Here is a 16,648-nt window from a genome sequence, read left to right as displayed (position 1 = left end):
CAGAGGCAGCAGGATGCTGACAGGGTGTGGGGTAACAGAGGGCTCACTCTTTAACAACCCATCTCTGCAGAGTAGCAGACAGCTGGGTGGGTCCCTGGAGAACTCAAGGACAGGGGTGCCAAGGAGATGCACAGGAAGGGCTGTCGTTCACAGCACAGAGCACACAGAAAAGCCTCAGCACCCTGAAGGAAGAGATGACTGCCACCAACACTGCACTCAGGTATGGTACATGGGAAAGGACGCATCCAAAGATGCTCACAGACACATGGAGGTCCCGCTGAACCCTTACCCTCCTAGCCTTCTCCTCCCACCAAACTGGAAACTGCCCCAAATTTGAGCTCAAACATCTTTACGTGCATCTCCAGCCCCTGTGTTACTTCTAAGTTGTAGCCAAAGCCTCCTAAGAAGTGACTTGAAGGAGGAAGGGATTATTTTGACTTGAAGTTTAGAGAGTAGAGTCTGCCATGGTGGGGAAGCTGTGGCAGCAGGCAACTCCGTGGTGGGGGAGGGGGCAGTAGGGTGGGATATCTGACTGGGGTTGCCTACTCCTCACATATCTGGGGAATAAGAAGAATAGATGATAAATCTCCAGTCCCTGCCCTTCAGCGACTTACTTCCTCCAGCTAGATTCTACTTCCCAAAGGCTCCATAACCTCATAAAACAGCAGCCCCAAGCTAGGAGCCAAGGGTTCAAACACATGCCTGCTGGTTAGTTTTCTACCAACTTGACAGCAGCTAGAGTTATCTGGAAGGAGGGAACCTCAACTGAGAAAATATCTCCATAAGTTCCAGCTGTGGGCCATTTTTTTAATTAGTAACTGATGGGGGAGGGCCCAGCCATTGTGGGTGCCATCCCTGTGCTGGTGGCTCTAGATTCTATAAGAAAGCAGGCTGAGCAAGCCATGAGGAGCAAGCCAGGAAGCAGCACCCCTCCATCGCCTCTGCATCAGCTCCTGCCTCCAGGTTCCTGCCTTCACTGTTTTTAATGACGAACTGTTACATGGAACTGTGAGTGAAATAAACCCTTTCCTCTCCAAGTTGCTTTTGGTCATGGGGTTTCATCACAGCAATAGTAACCCTGACTAAGACAACATGAAACCTACAGAGGACATTGTATACACAAAACGTATCAGACTCCCAACCATGGCCTTTCTCCCTCCTGGTTCAGCTTTCTGCCTGGTTGGCATAGGCTCCCAGAATTTGGATCACTAAAGCATTATCCTAATAATAGCATAAAAGTATCCCAACAACAACATAAAAATAACATAAAAGCTCCCAGGCGGGAGGGAATATTCAATAACCTGAATCAAGTGTATTTGGTTAGGCTTTTAAATTCTTATTGGTATCAATATTGATGAGCTGCACAACTCCTCAGCCTCCAAGCTGGCTTCTCCTCCCAACATTACATCCCCAGCCTCTCCTCCCACACTCCCTTCCTGGGAAAGCCCGGCCCCTCCCACGGCCCTCTTGAAGTAGATGACACACATCATCTTTAGCCCTAATGTCTCTCCTGAGCATCGAACTGAGTTTTCAACTGTCGGATGGCCAGATGGTGACCAAATGCATGTGCCGAGGGCAATGGAGCCTCCTCATCACTGGGAGGAAGACGCTGAGAGAGTAAGGGATCAGCAGGGTCTCTGTGCGTCAGTGGACAGCTCTGGTGTACCTGAGTGATGGTGGCAGGGCACGCCCTCCTTGCTGCCACCCCTCATCAGTGGCCCCTCCAATGGAGTGTGGACAAGCTCTGCCAAGGGGTCTCCCCCTTCTGCCAACCTCACACCCTGCTGTCTGCCTCAGTTGACGCTGCCTCTGCAGCTTTTCCTCTTCTAGTTCTCTGGAGTTAAAGTCCTCAACATGTCCCTCCTGAGTCAATACAGTCATTTCCTAACTGCCCTCCAGAGAATACATCTGCAGAGGGCAGGGCTTTGTCTCCACCTGTATCTGCCACCTAGTTTTGGAGACACACATGATAAATATTTAATGAGCAAAGATTTCTCTACATCTCTATCTTCGACGCTGCTAAAAAAATCCATTTCTAAAACAAAATGAAACAGATCATGTCATGCACCCTGAAGGCCTAGTTTTTTGTAGGTTCCTATCCAAATCCCTGAGTGTTGTGGTTAGCCAGGCAAGTAGATCCAACCCACCCTCTGCATGGGCCCTGAGCTATCCCTTGCTTTCAGTACGTATTATTTCTCCTCCTAGATCTCTGTTCACACTGTTCTCTCTACTCAAAAAAATCATCTCCCAACACCGTCTTCACCTGGAAATTATTTTATTGATCAAGACCCAGCTCCAGAGCCTTTGTGTTTCATGAGCCTCTACCCCAAGCCCCACCGCAGCCCTGAATCTCGTTGATAAATTTCCTCTATGAAGCCCTATATCACATCATGGTAATTATTTCCATGGATGCACTGAGACCAAGAATTGGGGGCTACACCGTGAATAGCTACACCACCCATCTACCCTGACCCGCACTGTGGGACCTGTACGTGTTTGTTTTTCCATATCCCTTCCTGGCAAAGAAGACTTTTGGCAGGCTCCCTCCTGGTGCAGTAAATGTAGCACGCGTTCATCGTCAGTTTGTTCTCAACAATGCTGGCACCTCAGGGAGTTATGACACCACACACACACACGCACGCGCAGTTGATATTTGCAGCACCCTAGGGAAGGCACTCCCTTTCACAAATAACGAAACTCAGGAAGCAAGTAGGTTAGCATCCCCTCTGCCCAGTGGCAACAGCAGCAATGAGAACTGGTTACCCTCTACAGTCACTGTGTCTCCCCAGAGCTCGCTCCCAGGATCCATACTGAAGCCACCAACTCAACGGTAAAAGTAAGTAGGTGCCTTCCATCTACAAGACAACGGTGTAAACAGGATGAGAAGGGGAAAACAGGAAACAAAACAAAACTTCTAACCCAGAGCAAATGGGGATGTGGTGGAACCTGGGCAAGACTTTTTAAAAGGCCACATAGTAACTCAAAACTGAGTTCTTCTTAACCAGATAAACTAAAAGATTCTTAAAAATGGTTTCCCTATTTAAATATAATTCAATGCAATTTAATATCTCTATTTAAATTCCATTGTATTACTAAGTGCATGCTGTTATGCTATAACCTAAATTTGCAGGAGCCTCCTACCACCCCAAAAAGACTTTGTGTGCGCATGTGTGTGTATGTGTGTGTGTGTGTGTGCATGCACTGTATACATATGTATGTGTTCATGGGGCATGCACAATCCTGTAAGTGTGGACATGTTAACTAGGGTTTAGTCAGATATCTTCCTCTGTATTTCTCTACCTTATTTTTTTCAACAATTAATGTTTTGTGTGCACTGGTGTTTTGCCTGTACATATGTCTGTGTGAAAGTGTCAGGTCCCCTGGAACTGGAGTTACAGACGGTATCAGCTGCCATGAGGGTGCTGGGAACACTGTATGTGCAGTGTTTTGCTTGCAGATATGCATGTGCAGTGTTTTGCTTGCAGATATGCATGTGTACCACATTTGCATCAGGTCCTCTGGAACTGGAGTTACAGACAGTATGAGCTGCCATGTGGGTGCTGGGAACACTATGTGCAGTGTTTTGCTTGCAGATATGCATGTGTACCACATTTGCATCAGGTCCCCTGGCACAAGAGTTGCACACATAAGCTGTGAAACGCTGGGAACTGAACTCAGGTCCTCTGTGAGAGCAACAAGCACTCTCCACCGCTACGCCAGCTCTCCACCCCACCATATACAACTTATTTTTTAAGACAGGGTCCTTTACTGAACCCAGAGCTCACTGATGGCTACACCAGCAAGCAAGCTCCAGACATCTCCTGTCTCCACCTCCACAGCGCTGGGATCATTTGCAACCCAGCCTGGCTTCTCATGAGAGTGCTGGCGAGCTGAATGCATATCCATGTGTCTGTCGAGCAAGCACTTCGCCAACTGAGCCATCTCCCCGGCCCCCAACTCTTACCTTGAAATGTATCTTTGGGTTAGCTTAAGCTATTAAGATTCCATATTAGTTAATAGAAACCCTCGAAAGGGATGACTGGAAATCTTTCACAAGATTAAGCCTATCAGATCTCCATAAAACCAGTAGATCCTGTTATCTGTCTCATGGTGGCTTAAAGTCCAGAAACTCCTTCTACATTCCTTAAGGAAAACTTGAATTTCGCAACTAACTAGATCAGTACCAAGGCTGTGGGAACACACAATGTTAAATGCACTCAGAACATATTTTGTTTTTCTTAAAAGAATCTCTTCCCCTTACTGGCTCACTCAACCCAACCACATATCTCTTTTATAACGGCAACCAGACCGAAGGAGTGAAGTTGTTCTGTATTTTGTTACTGTCAGAAAAAATAAGAATATGATGTGTGAGTGGCCTTTCTTGTCTAGCTCTTCTGCAGCAGTGGTGATTCTAGGAGACAAAAGGCCACCGTTTCAGACAGAAGCGAGAGAAGGTCAAGTACGGCTTCACGGCTTTCTTTTCCAAAGAGCTTCATCCTTCCTCAACATCTTCGGAAACCTCGATTTCCTAAGGACAATTATGAAGTGACCACTGATCCAGGTTACTCGGCTCGGCAACTCTTCCCTCTTCTTTATACCGAAGTCCATTCCTGGAGACTCGGGGCACATTCAAATACACAGACAGGGTCACGAGAGGGCCTAGCCTGTGGAGGCGGCGCAAGCGTCTGGCAACTCCACGGTGGAGGAAGTGGAGGCTCATTCTCTGCTGTGTTCCCAGGTTTAATGATGCTTCTAAATAATGTCAAGAATTTGTTTTCATTTGACTTCTCTGATGTTCCCAATTTACCTTGTTTAAGATTAATAAAGCAATTACAATACTCCCAATTAAGAAGCTATTTCAAAATGCACTTTCGATTCCAGTTTGTGAGCGACTCATTTAATTATTTCTCTTTGTTTTTCCTTCTTGGGTGGGTAACTTCTCTTAGAGCAGTTCAGACAAGTTTTTTTCGTAAAGATGAGGGGAAACTGGGCCAAATTCCTCCCAAAATTCAGCCTCAAGTTCATCTATCCAACATGTCTTCTCGGGCAGGAGAGCAAACAAAAGTGACTCTCAGATCTTAGGAACCAACACATCTTATTCTTCCTCCAATGTAACATTTCAAGGGAGAAATGTTCTCTTGGGCTCAAAAATTCTGGCTGCCACTGTCTCTCTCCTCAAGTGTTCGGATTACAGGTGCGTGCCTCTGCGTCTTGCTTTCTAACCTGGCTTTCTCTGAACATTAGGAGACTCCAGGAGAGCAACCTCACTGAGGTCTCTTAAAGCAAGATTTACAAGACGGGAGAGATAGAAAAAAACCCCTCCCCTTGGTGCACTCAGCAGTTACAGGTAGGGACACACACGAAGCCCGTTTGCATGGCTTTTAACACCCTAAGCACATGCTAGCTGAGCGATCATTAACACTTGTCCGAAGCGCATGGCAGCTGCAAGGAAAGCTGTGGCAAGCCCTAGAAGGGGCTGGTGAGCATGCATGTCACTGGTCCCGGCGACCGGGCATCTCTTCGCTCCGTGCAAGTAAAGTCGGGGAACGTCCCATTCTGACCTGGGGGGACAGGTTCTTGGGTTTCTGGTCTCTTGCTATCATTTCCTCAGAGTCCAAGGTTCAGGCTCCCTGGCCTCTACTTCATCTCAGATTATGGGATTTTCTTGTGGTTCACCAGTATGTTTTATGGTCCTTTCTGGTCACGATACTAGGAAAGGAAAGCCAACGTTCAAACTATTTGATAATTTCAGTTTAAATGGACACTTTTGGGTGAACTATCATAAAAATAGGGGTGGCCTAGATGTATCAGAAATTGGAATTGTCATGTCCTGGCATACTAAAAGGAAAAACATACCAAAAATGACAAGTGGCCTAGTCTTCTTATCCCTTGGGTTCCTCTCCTATTAAATAGGACCAAATCATGATGTACACCGTGCAATTCCATGAGGAGTTCAATGAGGTTACATATGTATGGGTGTTGATGTATACAATGGTGTACACCGTGCAGTCCCCCATGAGAAGTTCAATGAGATTACATATGTATGGGAGTGGGCGTTGACACACACAATGGTGTACACCGTGCAGTCCCCTATGAGAAGTTCAATGAGATTACATATGTATGGGAGTGGGCGTTGACATACACAATGGTGTACACCGTGCAGTCCCCCATGGGTTAAATGAGGTTACATATGTATGGGAGTGGGCGTTGACACATACAAAGCATGTCCCAGGTGTCTACAACTAGGATTGCTGACAATCTGGAAATGTTTATCAGTCGCTCAGATTCCAGGCGATTTAACATTTCATCCCATCTTTTCTCAATCTTCCATGGTTAGTGATGGTTGAACAGCGAGCTCCTGTGAAAATGGAGCAATTAGTAGGTAAGTGATTCATCGGATGCACGAGAGGATACGTCTTTTGTATCTGCCATGGATGCCGCTGTGTGTCTTCGCAAAAGGAGACTGTTTGTAAATAAGCTAAAAAGCTTTCTCATTTGGTCTTTTCTTTCCTTCAGTTTTCAGAAGCAACGATCCTGGTGACCTATTTAGACATACCATTACCCTGTGTGGTTGTTTCAATTATCAAACACTGAATGAGCTTTCAAAATCAGAAAAGGATAAAAAGAAGCAATCTGAAAAATCACTTTTCTCATCAGTATCAATCAATAACACTAGATTTTAAAATGAACTAAAGAAAATCTATATTAGGAAATTTTTGTGCAAGTCATTGGCATTTAAACTTCTGAGAAGTTTTATTTGTATATTTCCTGGGAGCAAAAACTGAATCCCCTTATATGTATATTTCCAGGGCATACAATCGAGCCGAACGATGGAACAGAGAGATGTGGAAGGCAGCTAAGAGCTTGGAACCCAGCAATCCCTAAAAGTCTCCTTTATTGTGAATATATATTCCAAGGTTCCCATTGGAAATCACAGACAGTAGCAATCCCCATATACTAGACTTCATTTTATCCTAGACCTATATACCTATAATAAAGTTAAATTTATGTTAGGTATAGTAAGGAATTAACGATACAAAACAATAAAATAAAACATTTATAACAATATGCTATAATACACATCTTCTGGATATTATTTTAAATATCCTACCATATTATATACTCGATAAGGGGATTAATTTATATTCCATGCAGAAGGAACTGGGCAGGTTGGTGAAAGACTTCCTCGTGCTTCTCAAAATGGCACTCCCTTTGTTATCACTTATTCTCGACTTTTTCACTTAGTATTTCCAGGCCGTGATGATAACTGGCCACTGAAATCACGGAAACAAAACTGCAGACAAGGGCTGACTACATTAATGAGATCTTAATACTGTCAGGCCACAATGCTAACTGGCAACAGAAATCCATGCAGCCACGTAAGGGCAGAAGCTGAACTTGAACTCTGCTCATCCTGGAAAGAATGCAGAGCCCTTGTTATCATCTGAAGGCCTTTCGGAAACACTGGAGATATATTTCAGACAGCACAGCCCCTTTCCCTTATTTCTAACCGGAATCTGCTGGGTCACAATCTTCATCTACCCCATCATTACGCTAGGGAATTAAAGACACTCTGGGTCTCTTTGACTTGCCTCTTCTCTTCTGGCTTGTGAGATTTGCTACTTGCTACAGGAAATCCTTCCGTACCCTCGAAGCTTTTGGATTTCACCTGTCAATAAGCTGCGTTTCCACACTGCTTAAATCACCACAGGCTTTGCTGAGGAAATAAGTGCCCGAGTTTCGGGAGTTGGGACTTTGTTGACTAGGTTCAGTTTGAAACCATGGATTTTAGAGACAGCATTGCAGGAAATGCTTCTACTCAACCACACATAAAATTTTCCTCAACAAAACTCCAAGATAACCACATCTACAAACTTGTTGTTCCTATCTGCTGGCACACAGATATGCCTCATGACCCAGATGAGACCTCACCCTCACGGGGCTAAATTCAGACAGAACGGTAACTCGGGGGTGCTGACTCAGAAGCAGGGAAGTGGGAAGTATAGCCTGCCTGATGTAACACTCCTGCTCCAAACGCTATTTCCTGGGTTCTGATGTGAGACATTCAGGGTGCTCCCAAGACCCTTAAGGAAAGACTTCAAGTTATCTGTCCTTCTACGTAGTTCACTGCGGTCATAGCATCTGCATTCGTCAGTCTAGTCTCTGCTCTCTGGTGAGTCCAATCATGTGACCATCTCCACATCTCTGTACACAGTACCTCTGCCACCCCTACCCATCCTAAGTGTCTCCCTGTCTCTGAAGCCCTTCCTGACTCTCCTCCAGCCTTCCCTAGACCACCTCCAACTGGACATGGCCTCCACTTTTCATAACTCGTCCACCAACAGTGATTGTTTTCTAAGCAGAGTCGCAGGAAGTGAGGTGTCTATTTTTCTTGCTTTCAACCAACACCAACTGAGCATTGGGCCATGAATCAGATGCTGCGCTGGTGCCTAAAACATAAAAATGTATCAGTCGAGATCGCTGCCCTCAGTGGGCTTACAATGATATGGTAAAGCGCTGTTTCTTAGAGCAACGGGAGCCCAGGAGAGTGAAGAATTTACTGACTGGAGAAGCATACGATGATGATAAAAAAGTGTTCACTGGGATAAAAAGGGAAGGTCCTATTAGTTTAAAAGAACTACATGAGCAACAGGCCTTGGTTTGAGGTGGGGTCCAAGTAGTTCATGCTTCATGAATAAATAGATCAAAGATGCCCCAGACTATAGCACTGTCTTAGCCTTGCCATTACTTCTCCATGACCTTCTACAATTACTGAGTGTTTGTGGCATTTCCATCCCTGATACCAATTACCTAAGATTTGTAAAATCCTCTTTATCATATACATAAGGAAGCTGAGAACACTCCACATCAAAATCCTCAAAGCTAGCAAGCACAGCACCCGCTGTGAGATCCCAATATTAGAAGGAATTGATCTTGGAGGAGTAGTTTATAAAGCAAAGTCTAGGTCCTCTTCCAGTACCTCTGGGTGGACCACTTACGTCATCCCTCCAAACCCAAGAGGCTTCTGGGAAAGCAGACTCAGGCAAAGGAAGAAAGGCAACAGAAACCACAGTCCAGTAGGATTAGTGTGCACAGCAGGGTCCTGTATCCGCCTCCTCCCCATACGTCTGGCAGGGGTCCCCACAGGATAATCATTTTCAGAGACTCCAAATGAGGACCCTTCCACCCAGCTGATAAAAGACAGTTCCAAGAGAGCCACCCAAAGTCACCACAAGCTAAGCCAGGCTTATAAAAAGCTCTCCTAGGGCTCAAAGAGTTGAATTGGATCTCAGGCTTCCCAGGACAAAGCCTTTCGGTTTTGATGGAGTTCTTTTCTCTCTCCTCTTTTGTCTGGTCATTTTCTCAATTTCTCCCTTTCTAGTTCAGACCTTTTTCTGTAAAACTTATACTGGGCACATGCTTTCTCCCTCCCACCTTGCTCTTAGCTCAGACTATTATATCTGGCTATTGTGGTGTTCCTTTTTCTCTGAAAGCAATCAAAAATGAAAATCCACATTTCAGAAGAGTGCCTATTAAATATGCACCTTTTGTGGGTTAAGAGAGGGAAAGCGTTCCGTGAGGCTGATTTCAGCTGTGTTTCACCTACAGATGAGACACTGGCTGAGACCTCTGCTCCTTAGCAGGTCATTGGCATCTGGTAATTGAGAAGGAGGTCAGGAAGTCTGGAGTTAGAAGCAACTGATTTTAAGGAACCCCTTAGTCTAAAGCATTGCTAATCAAACTGTGATCTTTGAACCGGAAGCAAAGACTTCTCCTGGGAGATGGGAGCATATTGAATATAGACCGTTGGGGCTGAAGAGATGGCTCCAAAGTTAAGAGCACCTGCCTCTCTTCTAGAAAACCCAAGTTCAGATCCCAGCATCTACACGGTGCCCCTCATGACTGCCTGTACATGAAGCTCCAGGAAATCCAATGCTTTCTTCTGGCTTCCTGGGAAACCAGCACAAATGTGGCAGATGCGTATGCACACAAACAACAGTAATAACTGAAAGAACATAGAAACACAGACTCTCAGGGACCTCCCAAAGCCGGCGGAATCGGGATCTATCTTTTAACAAGAGAGATTTGCATACACATGGATGTTTTAAGAGCAGAGGTTCAGAGTAATGGTAAATTTGCCTTCATTATCAACCTGGATACTACATAGATTTCTTTTCTGAGAAAGTAATCCCGTTTCATCCATGTTTAGGATGTCCCTTGCCGTCCTTCCCTCCCTACACTGTGGATTCATGCAGGAGTCCTAAAATGGTAGTAAGTATTCCTCCACAAACCAGCATCACCAAACAAATAAATAAATAAGTGTTACAGCCATTCTGCAACACATGATCCCTACAAGAAAGGGCTCTGATGCTGAAGGGTGACAGGGAACCCTTATTCCCACCGTTTCCAAGACTCTGGGAAGGGAGAGTGAAAGACACCACTGTACAAACTACAAAGGTAGCTGGGGAGTCCGAATGGTGTTGCTAAACCGAGCTGGGAAAGCCCTGGAAACAGCAATGGGTGAAGCCAAGAGCATAGCCTTTGAGTCCACCCCAAGCTCAGACCTCACCCAACAGCGGAGAGACATGTAGATGGGTTCTGATTAGCTCATCTGTCACCTGCATGGGAGGCATGAGCCAGAACGACGGTAAATCATAAGGGCCTGCCAGAAGGACGGGAGCTAGAACTGAAAGGCCAGAAAGAGGAAAGGTCCTGGGCCTGCTCAGTGGCGGTCTGCCTCTGATTCCCATCTGCCTATGAGGAAGGGCTAGTAGTATCCAGAGAGGGGAAAGCCCTGGCGGGCCACAAGGACGTGGTCTGGACTCACACTTGACCTTGCCCTCTGTGAGGAGGACGCCTGCCTCAGAGGTGCGTCTACTGAAAACTAAACAATGGCACCAGAAGTGACTCCTTGAGAGAAATAACGTCAAGACAACCACGCACCCGACCACTCCATCCAAAGCCAAAGTAAGAGTTTTCTCCCTAACCCATACTCGATGCACACCATGATACACACCTTCACACCCCAGGCATCTGACAGCTGCCCACGGGGAACGCCTAGACTGTGGACTGCTCTGGGTTAAGGCCTGGGTGGTCACTCTCCTACCCCAGTGTTGCTGCTCCCTCTCCATCCATTCCTTCGCCCCATCTTCACCTCCCAAGTCTGTGAAACAGCAACGTTTTCCCACAAGCAAATGGCTCATTTCTGCCCAGCAATACTCGTTTCTCATCTAATGACAATCTTCCGAGGCATCCACAGGATTTCACAAACCTGTCCTTCACGTGCCCACAGCAGCAAGCTCTCAAGGAATATTTGGAACAGACGGGAGTGATGGACAGTGGTGCACAAGGGAGAAAGGGAGATGCTTGAGCAGGGGAATTCAGACAGGAACTCCATCTGTCTTCCTCTACCACAACCAAAACACAGCCCTCTCCCTTGGAATCAAGTACATTACAGAGGAGCCGCCTACAGAGACTGGGGCTATCAATTTATTTCAGTTAACTTTCGCTTCTTGACTTGGTTCCCCCTGTAACCCGCTAAACGATCCTCCAGAAACATCCCTGAAGCTTTGCAACCCTTCCCCCCCACCCCAGCAACCGCTGACGTGCCTCAACACACCATCTCCAAGAAACAGAAAGTTAACTTTCAAATAAATCTGTCCTTCAACCAGTCTGACCATGATTTCAGACCCTTGACATTCTTAAAGGTGGCTAGCCTAGTGTTGCCCAAATCCAGAAGTCAAAACCTGACTGGCCTGCAGAGGGCAAAGATCAAAGGTAAAAGGTCCACAAATACACGGCCTCTTTTCTCTTTCTTTCTTATTCATTGCCTCTTTTTTTCTTTCTTAGCCAAAATGGACTTTTTGTCCTTCCTTCAGAAAAGCCCAACTAGGCTGCTGGTGGGTGTGCGAACCCGCACCGGGTTCCACAGAATTTTCTGTGAACTCCAGGGGTTTTGCAGAAGACTGGGACACAAGGATTCTGTTTCTCAGGCACCCCTAAAGTCTGCATGTATGCAGGAGGCAGAGTGCTGTCCTGCCAGCGCAGGCTCCCCTCCCTGCTGGGCCGTCCAAGGCTCTCCCATCACAGCGGGGTTACTCACCACCCGTGAGCTGTGCTGGGCCAAAGCACAGCGCCAGTTGAAACCACAGGATCACGGCCAAGAGTCTCTGGGGGGACTGAGGCTGCTGTTGCTGCAGCTGCTGTTCTAAAAATCCATCTCCATTGCTCGGGTTCATTCCATGATACATCTTTCATCCACAGAGGGCATCCAGCTTGCAAGAGTCTGCAACCAGGAGCGGAACACGACAATACCCCGGGGTTGCCCGGGCTCTGGGGCCACGCTTTCCCTCCTCCACCCTGGGTACCCGGCGCCTGGGTTTTGCGGGCTCCATCCCGGGTAGCCCCTGCGCAGCTCCCGCCCCTTTCCCACGCCAAGATCCTCCCTGCCACCCCCCATGCAGGGTCCAGAGAGTAGCAGCCACCATGGGATACTGCGCGTGCGGGAGGGATGGAGGAGGGGAGAGAGGACAGGGGTTAGTGCACACTGGCTCTGCGCTGGTCCCCAGGATTCAGCGGTTATGATCATGACAGGAAAGTCTAAAGCCTTCTAGCGTCAAGGGGCTGAGAAAACACTTTTCCCGGGGCCTGTACATTTTACTCTCAGGAATCTCACAATGTGCACCCTGCTGCCCCCGGCTACTTCTCTGCTTTTCCAGGGATTGGGAGGGTCCTATTGCCCCAGTCCCCTATGAGATCTGAGCTGTGATTTTTATTTTAAAAATTCCTCCTGTAGGGGTGCTAAGCCCAGAGCCAACTCGCCCAGGCCGGCCTGCGCGCGCCTCCCCGGGCAGGCAAGCCCCTTCCGGGCTCCGGCTCTTACCTGTGGGTCTCATGCATGCAGCTTCCTTCCCTCCTCCGCCTCCTCCCCCCGCTAGTCTAACCCGCATCTGTGCGCGACCTCTGCTGCCGTCGCTGCGCGAGCTAGCGAAAGAACGAGACGGAAGCCTCGGCGGCTGCCGGGCTGTACCGCCCCCGCCCGTCCCGCCGCGCGCTCCCTCCCCGGGCTCCCCCCCGAGCGCCCGCGGGGCGGGGGTGACTAGGGCCAAGGCGGCCGGGCTGCGCGCCCCCGGGGAGGAGCCCGCGTGCTCGGTACCTGAGCTCGGGATCGCGCGGCGGCGGCGCGGAGGGGAGCGCGCGCGGGGAGGGCTCGGGCGCGCAGGCCTGCACGCGCCTCGGCGGATCCCAGCCAGCGCCAGTAGTGGGGGTAAGGGGATGGCGAGGGCGGAGGAAGACGCCACGGCCAATGGGAAGCCGGCGCGCCTGCACCTGTCGGGCACGAGTCGCCAGGCAGCGGCACGCGCGGGGGGGGGGGGGGGGGACACAGGCATGTGCGCGCGCACATACACAGGCACACGCACGCGCGCACACGTCCAGGTCTGCACCCCGATCCTTCACCAATGGCCTCTGGTGTCCTGTGAGCACCACCATAGGCTGAGATGGTGAAGGTGGACGTAGGCAGAGGGATCCCACCCAGGACCATCACCGACCGCAGGGTTAACTTGAATGGGGCGGAGTGAGCACGTTCCTTGCTAAAATCTCAAGTTCGTGGTGACGCCGGAGCACCTTCGCAGGCTCTGCGCGTCTCCTAGAGTCCAGAAGGCGACCCGTGGAGACTGGGTCTCCCTGTTCCCCGTCCCTCTTGGCTGCCTGGGAGATGCACACATCCCTCTGAGCTTTCTCTTGAGAGGCTCTCTCCCAGGGAGGCGATGGGTGCCAATGCAGAAAGCTGGGTATCACCAGAAGGGGAGGCTTATGGCCCGAGCGTTAAGAACCCAAAAGGATCAGAGGTCCCAGGAAACAGAGTTCCCTTGGTCAGCCGTCCCTTTCTGGTGTCCTAAGTTCAGCCTGCTGTGAGCTCTGCTCTCTTAAGCCATTCTTGCCTTTGCTGTTCGCCAGCAAGCTAGGCTTCCCTCTGCGGGCTGGACTCTGAAGGCCCAGGCTCCAGCCTTGGTGATTAAGGGGTGTGCTCTAATGAGGTGGTGCCGGCAGGCAGTATTTTCGAACAACTGGCACTCCATTATTCTGTAGCAATTTGTGGGTATGAAAAACCATGTTTCTGATACAGCCACCAAATCATCCCGTCCTTCTATCGACTTTCCCAAAATCTCACATACTGAAGGTAGTTGGGAAATAACAGCTTTTACTGTGCCGGCTCTTACTGCGAGTAATTTTAACAAATTCTTGTAGGAGAAATTAGCTTTTAGTAGATAAATCGAGTTCAATGTTTTTTTTTTCGATTTGTAAAATTGAGATGTCAGCTTTGCACAGAGTAAGTTTAACATTTTTGGCTATTACAAATGCATTCTACTAACGCATGTACTATGAGACCCCAAAGCATTACTTGGGTATTTTTCCATGTTTCCAAGGTCCTGAGATTGCTCGCTGCAAATTGAATATTTATTCCACTTTATTCTCAGTAAAATGTCTACCCTTTTTAAATAGCTGTCAAATCCACAGGGCTCAAAACCGTTGTTTGACCATGCAACAACCATTTCTGAACTCTTCCCCATAGTGGCAACAGTCGGTGTATAGAGAATACCGGGGCCAACATGAACATCAAAGTTCATCAGGCCCAAACATGAGACCTATGCTTCACTCTCCTTTCTGACATAGTGGTGAGCAGCCAGGGCTTCAACTCATCAGTAGCTCTTGTGTGAGGCTCAGAGCTCCACCCCCAGTACCATAAAAATTAAATTATTTGTGAACAAGATCGTGCACCTCACCCAGTACTTAAGGAAGCCTGTTGTATTTGCCCACGGCACTCAGAAAAGCTCTCCCTATGTGGGATCGCTCCCCTTTAGTTTCTATTGCGGTGATAAAACACTGACCAAACGCAACGTGGAGGTGAAAGGTTTACTTGGCTTACAAGTTACAGTCCGTCATTGAGGAAGTGCAGGGCAGGAAACGGAAGTGGAGACCATGGAGGAAGGCTGCTTGCTTACCAACTTTACCTCCCATGGCTTGCTCAGCTGGCACACTTATTACAGCTCAGGCCACCAGCCCCAGGAATGATACCCGCCCCTGACACACAGACCGCATGCTGGGCCCTCCTGCATCAATCAGCCTTGAAGAAACTGTGCCCGCAGACAAGGCCACTTGGAGGCAATTTCTCAGTGGAGAGCCCCTCTTCTCAGGTATGTCTAGGTTCATGTCGAGTTGACGAAAGTATGACAGACCGACATCTACCCTTCCTGGAACTTTGCCCTTTGCTCTGCCTCTCCTTTCTGGGCCCATGCAGCTAGGTCAAATTCTCCTTCTTTAAGACAGCCTTTCAAGGGCTAGAGAGATGACTCAGTGATTAAGACCTCTTGCTGTTCCTGCAGATGAGGCGGGTTCGATTCCCAGCACCCACGTGGTGGCTCACAACCATCTGTACTCTAGTTCTAGGGGATCCGATGTCTTTGCTTCCTTCTGATCTCCACGGGCATCAGGCATACATGTGGTGCACACACATACAAGCAGGCAAAACATTTATGAATATAAATGTAACAAAATGAGAGGCTGCATTTCATCCAACTGGAGGTAGCCTCATGCTCCCTTGCCTTTCCCTTCTGGGATTACATGTAATCACTCACCTTGATGTAACAATTCACAGGCTCTTCACGAGCTTCTGGTCCATGCCCACTTACCTCCAGCACTGAGAGTTTGGAAAAGGAGGCATGTGACCACTCTGGGCTCTCACAGGGTAAGACAGGACTGGGCGCTCCTACCATTCTGATTCACGCAGGGGAAGCTTTCGGGGGTGGCTACGGCACAGCATTTTGTCAGCTTCCTATATTATCTCATGTTCTATTTTTTCCATAGTTGCCATAAAATACCATGGTCTTGGTGGCTTACACAACGGGAATTCAACTTTCCCCAGTTCCGGGCTCTGGAAATCCAGGGTGAACGTGTTGGTCTGGGTGCAGGTGAGAGTCTTCTGTGCGCTCCTGTGTGCGTCCCCTGTGTCATCTAGGACAATCCTAGTGGCCTCATTTAAACTTAATTACCATTTAAAGACCTTTCTCCAAATAACAGTCATATTCTGAGGCACTGGACTCTAAAATATAAGCCATGTTGAATATAATTGGATATGCACTTTCTCCAGAAAAGAAAATAAGGAAAGATGGAATGCAGGAGGTGGCATGACTCACTTCCTACGAAGTGATGGAAAACTTACCTCCTCTGTCTTTCTCACTCCTACGGGAGCTCACTACCAAACTGCAGAAAAAAGCAAAAGCCTCCTGACATACTCCAAAGACTTCTTGGAGTATGGGACAGACACAGGAGTAGTTGTGAAATTCAGGGAAACTCCATCCCTCTATAACTAACTATGGCTATAACTAAATGCCACCGCCAGGTAATTCATAAGTACTGGAGGCTAAGTATTTCAAAAAAGAGATTTACTTCTGGAAAGGGCCTTCTCACTACATTATAGCATGGCAGAAGATACCATGTGGCCAGAAAGAAATACACTTTTGAAAGAGACAATGAGAGAAAGAGAGAGGGAGAAAACAGAAAGACTGGCAGCACAGGAAGACTGGCAACTGACCTTCATCCTTCTATTGGAAACCCATTCCTTGGTAAGCAGCTCACTCCCAGAGTA

The 16,648-nt window shown here is 48.0% G+C and overlaps 1 protein-coding gene across 4 annotated transcripts in view; it reads right to left on the bottom strand.

The window, feature by feature from the left end:
- The window catches only part of Susd4 (sushi domain containing 4), a 128,510-nt gene extending 115,245 nt beyond the window's left edge, over positions 1–13,265 (bottom strand). For 2 of the 4 annotated variants that reach the window (XM_041635428.1, XM_041635431.1), the window contains exons 1-2: positions 12,884–13,131; positions 12,104–12,286 (exon numbers count right to left, since the gene is read on the bottom strand). In XM_041635428.1, coding sequence (XP_041491362.1) covers positions 12,104–12,251 — 148 coding nt within the window. In that variant the 5' untranslated portion in view covers positions 12,252–12,286; positions 12,884–13,131. Of the gene's footprint in view, positions 1–12,103; positions 12,287–12,883; positions 13,132–13,156 lie in introns of those variants that run through there. The other 2 variants (XM_041635429.1, XM_041635430.1) reach the window with 2 other exon arrangements.
- Positions 13,266–16,648: the final 3,383 nt, after the last annotated feature.

The sequence above is a fragment of the Microtus oregoni genome, unplaced genomic scaffold, assembly GCF_018167655.1.
Source record: "Microtus oregoni isolate MIOR12 unplaced genomic scaffold, Mior012 000047F_ref0000412, whole genome shotgun sequence".
NCBI lineage: Eukaryota > Metazoa > Chordata > Mammalia > Rodentia > Cricetidae > Microtus > Microtus oregoni.
This window is presented reverse-complemented; position numbering and strand designations above follow the sequence as displayed.